At 50.7% G+C, this 8,422-nt stretch overlaps 1 protein-coding gene across 3 annotated transcripts; it reads right to left on the bottom strand.

Annotated features, from left to right (window-relative positions):
• Positions 1 to 479: 479 nt before the first annotated feature.
• Positions 480 to 8,007, bottom strand: TEX261 (testis expressed 261). Of its 3 annotated transcripts, none has more exons than XM_053402212.1 (6): positions 7,864 to 8,007; positions 5,876 to 5,955; positions 4,508 to 4,661; positions 3,505 to 3,572; positions 2,319 to 2,357; positions 480 to 1,534 (listed from the first exon to the last, which is right to left on the bottom strand). In XM_053402212.1, exons 1-6 carry the CDS (start codon positions 7,931 to 7,933, stop codon positions 1,151 to 1,153), a joined length of 795 nt encoding a protein of 264 aa, XP_053258187.1. In that variant the 5' UTR covers positions 7,934 to 8,007; the 3' UTR covers positions 480 to 1,150. The 3 variants fall into 3 exon arrangements, with proteins under 3 accessions (XP_053258187.1, XP_053258188.1, XP_053258189.1); XM_053402213.1 differs by having other exon boundaries at positions 1,323 to 1,534; positions 2,319 to 2,421; positions 7,864 to 8,005; XM_053402214.1 differs by lacking the exon at positions 3,505 to 3,572 and having other exon boundaries at positions 1,350 to 1,534; positions 2,319 to 2,421.
• Positions 8,008 to 8,422: the final 415 nt, after the last annotated feature.

Consider the following 8,422-nt stretch of genomic DNA (forward strand, 5'->3'; position numbering starts at 1 on the left):
CCCCAGGTAGCCCCTCCCAAGAGGTCAGGCAAATGCTTGCCTTTCCTCCAAGTCCTTGGGCCGAAGCAACAGCCCAGAGAGGAACACCCCGCCATTCCAGAGGACTGTCCACTCCAGCTTCCACCAGGCACCCGTGAGAGGAGAGAGCGGCTTGCCCTTCTTTGCTTTTAAGGCAAATTTCACCTAACACCTTTATTAACACAGACGGTGTGCTCAGACAGAAACCAAAACGTCCATTAATTTAAGAGAGAACAATGTGGTGTTGTCGTCAACATCCGCAACGCAGCGGGCAGCAGCAGCAGCAGCACAGCCCTCTTTCTTCAGAAACCATCCTAGAATACTTGAGGAGGTGCCTGCCCACGGCTTAAGAAACCAAATGGAAACCGGAGGAACCGGATTCCAAACCTGGATGAAAACAAAAAGCCCTTTGCACTCCAGGTTTCTTATTTGCACTTTCATTGTCCTCTTCTCCCAATGTTTAAGCTTGATTTTCACTCAAGGCGGCGTTCTTCCAGGTTATTAAAACTGTTGAATTGGGGGGGGGGGAGATATGCCAGCAATCTTTTTTTTAAAAAACCGGGCTTTCAATTTATTACCTCGAGTGCTGCAAGAATAGTGCAGCTCTAGGAAATCTGTGCAAATGATCATCCCTAGATTGCCAAATGAAGTTATGTCTATAGCCTCCACACATACTGCCCCCCCCCCGAAGCATCCTTGAAAGGACTCCCCAGTCAAAATGGGGCAAGAGGGGGTTCCCGCTTCCTAGTCACTGAGGCAAGATCCATTTGCACAAATGCTGATCACAGATTTGCCTCCAAAAAACGAGAAAGAGACATGTAGGATTCTGGGCTCCTGCCCACCTCTCCCCTACAAAGTCGCGATATGTTCTGAACAAGTAGTGTCTATGAAAAGCCAGTCTCTCCATTGCTTCTCCATGGATTTCGACAAATAAAACTCTTTGGAAGAATCTTGGCAGTGGGAAGGGCTTGGGTGTGTCGATCATTAAGTCCATTCGAACCCCGGTCAAACCTTTGAACACCTTCACACCAGGGAAGAGGTGAGTCCATGGACAAAAGCACCTTTTGCGAAATGTTTTTGGCTTTTAAACGTGAAGAAGACGTCAACAGCTCATTGCGGGGCTCCAACCAGTTTAAGAGATGCAGGATCCAGATTTGGACAGGGCTACTGCCTTCCTTGGCCACAAGCAGGCTGTCAAGAAAGCACAACCGCCCCGGAGAGTGGGCCGCCCAGGTCTGCAGCTGCTTGCCTGGCAATTTACGGTCTGTTCGTCCCAAGCGTGTCCCTTGGACAGGCAAAAGGGTGAGGGGAAGGCCGCGGCCCAGGGACCTCTCGCTTCACTTGGGGTGAGTGTGTTCCCTCGTGAACAGAAGACACTGAGGGGCGGCTGGGAGGAGGGCTCAATACATCTTCTGGCGGCTGGGCAAGATGGCTTCCTTAATGAACGAGAAGATGACCAGAATGCCAGACCGCTTCCCTCTCTTCCCTTTCGTGAAGTAGTTCGATACCACATCGTCTGAGGAGAGAAAGAAAAAGCCAGGGAGTCATCACATCACCAATTTTGGGAGGGGGGGAGAGAGAGAGGGACGGGAGGGAGGGAGTCCTGCTGTAGCCGTTGCTTTAAGCACTATGAGACTTGGGAGGAATCGCTCAATAGCTCAGATTGGGAGTGTGCCCCTTTGCCTAGGAGATTTGATCAGTTGGCTGGGCTGAAGGTAAGACAGGGCATTCTCTTGGCATTCTGTGCCTCCACATATCCAGAAAGTCAACTTTCTTGTCCTTAAGATGGCACTGGTAAGCTTAAAATTTCCCAAAATCTAAAGCCACCAGTCCAACCCCAACCACTTCAGTCACCACCAGCCCTGACTTGCACAGCTGCCTCCTCCTCCATCCCCTGTTCTTTCCAGCAAATTCTGCTATACATCTAGGGAATGCAAAATAATAATACAAGTCATTTATTTCAGCCGCAGAATCTGCTACAGAGTTCCCACCATTCTGGTCAGCAGGCCTCTCAACCTGGTGTCTGAAATATGCTTTGGACTACAACTCCCATCATCCCAGCGGCTGCCGTCCACCAAGGCATACCATTTGGTCCAGAAACAGTGGCTTGGGATTTCAGGCAGGGGGCATCCACAGCCTCACTTGGCGGCACCAGGAGCTGAACCTGGGACCTTGAGCACAGAAAGCCTGTGCTTCTGCCGCTGAGCTGAAGACGCTCCTCCCCAGAAATTCCCAAACACCTGCAGGCCACCAGGCCGGGGGAAGGCAGGGGCTGCAAAGGCCAGGCCTGCAGAACTCACCTCCTGGTTGCACCGTGGAAGGCAGCACATTCTCCCCAGCTGACAAGGAAACAAAGAAGGCAAAGGGGATTAGCCACAGGCAGAAGGTGAAGTAGGCAAGCACCTGGGGGCGAAACATGGAGAGAGCATCAAGAAGAGCCACAACCAACGCTGCTCTGCAAATAAGATAAAACCCACAGGGTCCCAGAAAGCCATATGAGAGACAGAGTCTTAGTCCCCAGGAACAAGAGTGGCCCTGTCCTCACAGTGGCCAGCCAGATGCCCGTGGGGAAGCAGCAAGCAGGACTCTCTCCTCTGCAGCACCTTGTATCCAGATGCACTGCTGCCTCCAGGGCAGAGCAGAGCCGCCCTGCATAGCAGCCATCAAAAGCCCTCTCCTCCATGAATTAGAGGCAGTTTCAACAGCTAGCAGTGCAAGTGTGAGATCAGATGGGAGACTGATCCCTTTCTCTTTTTAGCAGAGGTGCTACACACGCAACACAAAATGGGAGCGTTTTGTTTTTGTTTTTGTTTATTATTAATAATATCCTGCCCATCTGGCTGGGTTTCCCCAGCCACTCTGGGCGGCTTCCAACAGAACACTAGAATACAATAACCTATTAAACATTAAAAGCTTCCCTAAACAGGGCTGCCTTCAGATGTCTTCTAAAAGTCTGGTAGTTGTTTTTCTCTTTGACATCTGATGGGAGGGCGTTCCACAGGGAGGGCGCCACCACCGAGAAGGCCCTCTGCCTGGTTCCCTGTAACTTGGCTTCTCGCAGCGAGGGAACTGCCAGAAGGCCCTCGGAGCTGGACCTCAGCATCTGGGCAGAACAATGGGGGTGGAGACACTCCTTCAGGTATACTGGACCGATAGTGATAGAACAGAGCTGCCTCTGCCTGCTGAGACGGTGGCACCCTTTAGATTGCAGTGAGGGCCCTTTAAGATCAACATCAACACCAGCAACAACCCAGAGCCAGCATAAAAACGCTTTGCCATGAGACTCTCAAACCTTTCAGCTGTCTTTTGGCTAGGTCCAGAGAAACTAGAAAATGTGGTGCAGACCCAACAGGGGAAACCCAGCCAGATGGGCGGTGTATAAATAATATAATAATTATTATTAAAAAGATTATTTACCATGGCAGCTCACTTCTTCCCTCCTCCCCAATGCCCAAGCTCCATGGGACAGCCAGTGGCATCTCTTACCTCTGAGAACGGGTAATACTCTTCCGCAAAATACTGGAACGCTAAATAGTGGTTCAGCACAACCAACACTGCCAATTGGGGGAAAAAGCAAATTACAAGATGAGAAGCAGCAGCCATGCCTCCCTCCTGCCCATCGCCACTAATCCATTGCTAGTTCCTGTGATCAAAACTCCAACCCCAGAAATCTGTAAAACCTCTGAATCCTGGGTTCAAACAGAAGCAACTGAATTGAGTAACTATGCAAAAGGGAGGGGAGGAAAACACCCTAGTTTTGCTGATGCAGCTGAATGAGTGTTCTTATTTCTATGGCACCTTCAGAGTTTGAGGTGTTTTACAGAGTAAAAAAAGCAAGAAGGCAAGTTTGCATTCTGAATGCTGATGGGTGGGGATGGTAACAGGAAGAATATGCACATTTAACCTTTGCTTCAGTGAAGGGTGGAGCTCAGACTAAAAGGACCGAACATTGTCCTTAGCACAGAAGAGCAGCCCAGATAAGATAAATGAAGCAACCCCAGCTTCATTCGCTCATTATATGAGGCCAACAGCCTCCTCCGGTCTCCTCCTGCAGCTGCCTAACCCTCCAGAACAGATCCAACGCCAAGCAAGTGGCCAGTTGCTGCACTGTACCCTGGCACCTATTTGGGCTGTCCAGCCTTCCAGGCTGCATTCAAGCAGCCGGTCTCAGCCTATGGAGCCTTGCCTGTCTACAGGTGTAACACGCCAGCACAATTTTCCATTGCACCAACTTCCATATTGGGATCCCCCCCCTGAAGGTACAAGCCTCCTTCTCAATGATTCCCCCTTCTTCCACTGGGGAAAAATAGTGACCATCTTCCAGCTGGGAGAGCAAGAACACAGTGACAAGTGCAGAGCAATTTGCTCCTTGGCCACAAGATCGATTCAAGCAAGAGTGAGACCCTCCAGACTCCGAGGAGATTCAGCACAGGCTGTTTTGACACTAGAGGTTGTCGTATCTGGTGCCCAGCATCTGAAAGGCACTCACCGCAGGACAGGATGAAGTTTGGAGAGGTGAGCATGATGAAAGGGAAGGTCTGCAGCAATCCAAAATAGACCAGGTTGGTGAAGAGGCCCACTCCCACCATGAGGCCTGGGAAGTGCTCAAAGAGGTACAGCCCAACCAGCACAGCTGTGGAGAACTAAGAGACACCATTGTCAGCGAAAGCTGTTGCCGCAGGGGAAAATGCCAACAGGCCGCAGACAAAAGGAAGAGTCCCATCTCACCCAACAGCCTGTCTGGTTTCTCTGTGGTCTGTGCTACACCCTGCCTCTCTATATCCGTTCAGATGCACATGGAAACTAATCCCCACTGGGGGACTTACACAAATATATGCAATCTTAGTTTAGAGCAGGCATTCCCAAACTTCATTGGGCCACCACCCTTTGCTTCCATAAACTCATCCCCAGTGCAAACCACCCCACCCTATAAAAAACATTACTGTGTTCACAACAGCGGTTTGTTATAGTAAGTAATAATAATAATAATGTCTTTATTGTCATTGCCCCCTCTCAGGGACAACGAAATTACATTTGCACAACCAATGAAGGAATGTGACAATGCAATAAAATTCAAAATAGCAACAATTAATTGCACATTCCTTCAAAATCCAATTAAAACAATTTAGTTTCGTTAATTCAAGAAAATGGATAAATTTGATCCAGTGATACCAGTTTTTCAAAGCCTGAGAATCATTTACACCTCCATCGCCCTCTGCCTGCCCTTGCCTCTTAGCCCCAAGGTAATCCCCCTTTGAGAACAACTGGTGTAAGAGGGTACCAAAAAGAGAAAGGGCCTTTTCAGTAGTGGCTTATGGCATGCTCTCCCCAAGGAGGCTTGCCTGGCACGGACACAGACTTCTTTCCAGCACCAGGCGAAGACATTTCTCCCAAGCAAAAGTGAAGCAGCCATTTAAATTTGTAAGTTGCTTTGAGACTTCTTGGGGAAAGTGACCACAAGCGCTATCTGAACCACACCTACACAAAAGTCTACTGAATTCAGTGGGGCTTGCTCTCAGGTAAGTGGGGTTAGGATTGCAGCTGAATGCACTGAATAAATATAAACAGTAATAATGTGAAAGGAACAAAGCAGCTGTAAGCAGCCAGCAGGAAAGACAGCAAGATCATAAAAGCTGTTAAGCTTCTCGCAAGAACTATTTTACAAGTTCAGCTTTTGTTTGGAACAAGCTTCTTGCCAAGCAACTCTCTCTCTCTGTCCCCAATAAGCCGCCTGAGGAACTCCTCCCAACTGCACTTATTTTGGCCTTCCTAGTCTCACACTGTGCCAGTGAGGCTTGCACCACTGGATGGCACTGATAAGGGAGGGAACTTGTTCCAAAGGCAGCCAGAGACTTACCCAGATCATGTACTTAATGATCCTGCTGGTTGCCACTGTGTACTCTTCTATCAACTCGGCCAAGTAGTACAAGCCAGCCGCTGGAAGACAGAAGAAAAGGAGCTTGGTTGGGACACAAACACAGCTGTTCATTGAGACCAACAATTCCTACAACTTCTGGCCACATAGCCTCTGATTTATGAACTCCAAAGACAGTAAGAAACTCCAGGTATTGTGGCTTTGGCGGGTCCATGGGAAGTGGAGCTTGGGGTTTCACTTGCCCAGCTCACATCAAGCGCTGAAGCCAAATACTCAGTTTGCAATCATTGTCACCTCAGATTTCAAATCTCTGAGCTTTTCCAGAAAACCAGCTTGCAGCACAACAAATATGCGATTGTTACTCTTTTTAAAAAGAAGTCCAAGTCTTCCCTCAAGATCCCTCGTCTTAGCACTCAAGGATTCCATCACTTCCAATGGTTACACAGCAAGCAAAACAATGGCTTTATTCTCCTGTTTCCTGCTTGGCAGGGGATTGGACTCGATGGCCCTTGTGGTCTATTCCAACTCTATGATTCTATGATTCTAAGAGTTTTCCTTATGTTGCTTAAATTTCCTTTGCCATGCTCTTTCCATCCTCAGTCATTGCAGCATCCCACCAGAGGGGTTGTTCAGTGTCAGCTTTGGACAAAGTCTCTGGAGGCAACAGGACATAATGAGTGAAACTACCAAGGTGGAGCAACTGCGGCCACTGATCGAAAGCGAGATCCTGACTTCATCCTAAATTCATGCCCCTCCTGCAGAGGTGCAAACTAAGGGGCTTCTTCCCGAAATCCGGCAAGCAAGGAATGAAGGCCTTGCCCCGCGTTGCCCCCAGCAACCAATAATCAGAGAGAGACCAGCTTCTCCCTTGCCTAAGAGCCAGGGATTGATCCTCCATTAATTGCTCTAATCTCCTTTCGAAGGCATCTAAATCCAGTTGGCCAGTCCCTACTAGGCCGCCTATTTGTAGCAAGGGGTACCGAGCCACATTCAAAGAGGAATTAATCTGGGAGGAAGGGAGGGACGGGCCTTAGAGGGAGATCCCAAGAAACAAAGAGGATTAGCGTGGAGGGAAGGTAAATAAAAGGTAAAGGGACCCCTGACCATTAGGTCCAGTCACGGACGACTCTGGGGTTGCAGCGCTCATCTCGCTTTACTGGCCGAGGGAGCCGGCGTACAGCTTCCGGGTCATGTGGCCAGCAGGACTAAGCCGCTTCTGGCGAACCAGAGCAGCGCATGGAAACGCCGTTTACCTTCCCACCGGAGTGGTACCTATTTATCTACTTGCACTTTGATGTGCTTTCGAACTGCTAGGTTGGCAGGAGCAGGGACCGAGCAACGGGAGCTCACCCCGTCATTGCGGGGATTCGAACCGCCAACCTTCTGATCAGCAAGTCCTAGGCTCTGTGGTTTAACCCACTTCCACCTGAAGGGAAGGCAGGGCTGTCTAATAATAATAGTAATAATAATAATAATAATAATAATAATAATAATAATAATAATAATATATTTACACCCCGCCCATCTGGCTGGGTTTCTCCTACACGGCGGGGTCAGAAATGCTTCTGCACAGCGGCTGTTGGAAACCGCAGGAGGAGAGACGGGGCTCTTGCGGGTTTCCCACAGGAGGCGGACCTGGCTGGGCCCCATTTCCCTCCGCTTTCCCTTCTCAGCTGCTTCTCGGGGGTAGACTGCCCCTGCACAGGGAGGCTCCACGCAGGCGCAGCTCCTCGGCCACGCCCCCTCCCCGCACCTTCCTTGCGCGCGAGGGACGGGAGGCCGTGACCGCCTATTGGCCGGCCGGAGTCGGGCCGTACCATTGCCATACTCGAAGGGGGAGGAGGAGAGAGGTCGGCCGGGCCGCGGAGGAGGGAGAGACCACTTGTGGGGCTGCGGGGGGGGAGCGGCAGTGAGGGAGGGAGGGAGGGTGGCGGCCTCCCCCTCCGCCTGGTCCCGAGGGGCCTCCTCACCGATGCCGAGCGTGACGAAGGCGGCCTGGATGAGCAGCGCGAGCCAGCTCAGCGCGTACATGAACCACATCGTCGCCGTCGTCGCCTCGCCTCACCCGGCGGATCGGCAGCCGAGGCTCCGCCCCGCCACTTCCGGCCGAGGAGGAAGTGGTCGGAGGCGGCGCGTCACGGAGGGAGGCGCGGCGAAAAGGAGGGAGGCCGAGAAAGAGCGCCGCGGGGGCCTCTGGCGGCTCGGAGGACGCACTGCAGGGGGATTTCCCACAGACAGCAAAGCAAAAGCGAGAGATGCCAGCCTATATATATATATATATATACGCAGTATAGGCAGGCTATATATATATATATATATATATATATATATATATATGACTTGGCTGCGGTTTCTGCATTGCCAGGGGGTTGGACTTGATGACCCCTGGAGGCCCCTTCCCAGCTGCACTTCCGCGATTCTTCTGCAATTGTAGCGAGCACCAGGCTCACCAGTAATGTTGACTTTGTGTTGCTAACAATTTCCGCCAATTCCATGTAGTCCATCAGCTTCATCTGCCATTCTTCCCGG

The sequence above is a fragment of the Podarcis raffonei genome, chromosome 9 (genome assembly GCF_027172205.1).
Source record: "Podarcis raffonei isolate rPodRaf1 chromosome 9, rPodRaf1.pri, whole genome shotgun sequence".
Lineage (NCBI taxonomy): Eukaryota > Metazoa > Chordata > Lepidosauria > Squamata > Lacertidae > Podarcis > Podarcis raffonei.

Bases quoted from the DNA above. Each gene is read 5' to 3' on its own strand.
- TEX261 (XM_053402212.1), bottom strand. From the start codon at position 7,933: ATGTGGTTCATGTACGCGCTGAGCTGGCTCGCGCTGCTCATCCAGGCC. The intron at 3,573-4,507 runs GTGAGTGCCTTT...CCCAATTGGCAG, and splicing joins AAACTTCATCCTGTCCTGCG to TGTTGGTTGTGCTGAACCAC. The intron at 1,535-2,318 runs GTGAGTTCTGCA...TTCTCTCCTCAG, and splicing joins TTCCACGGTGCAACCAGGAG to ACGATGTGGTATCGAACTAC.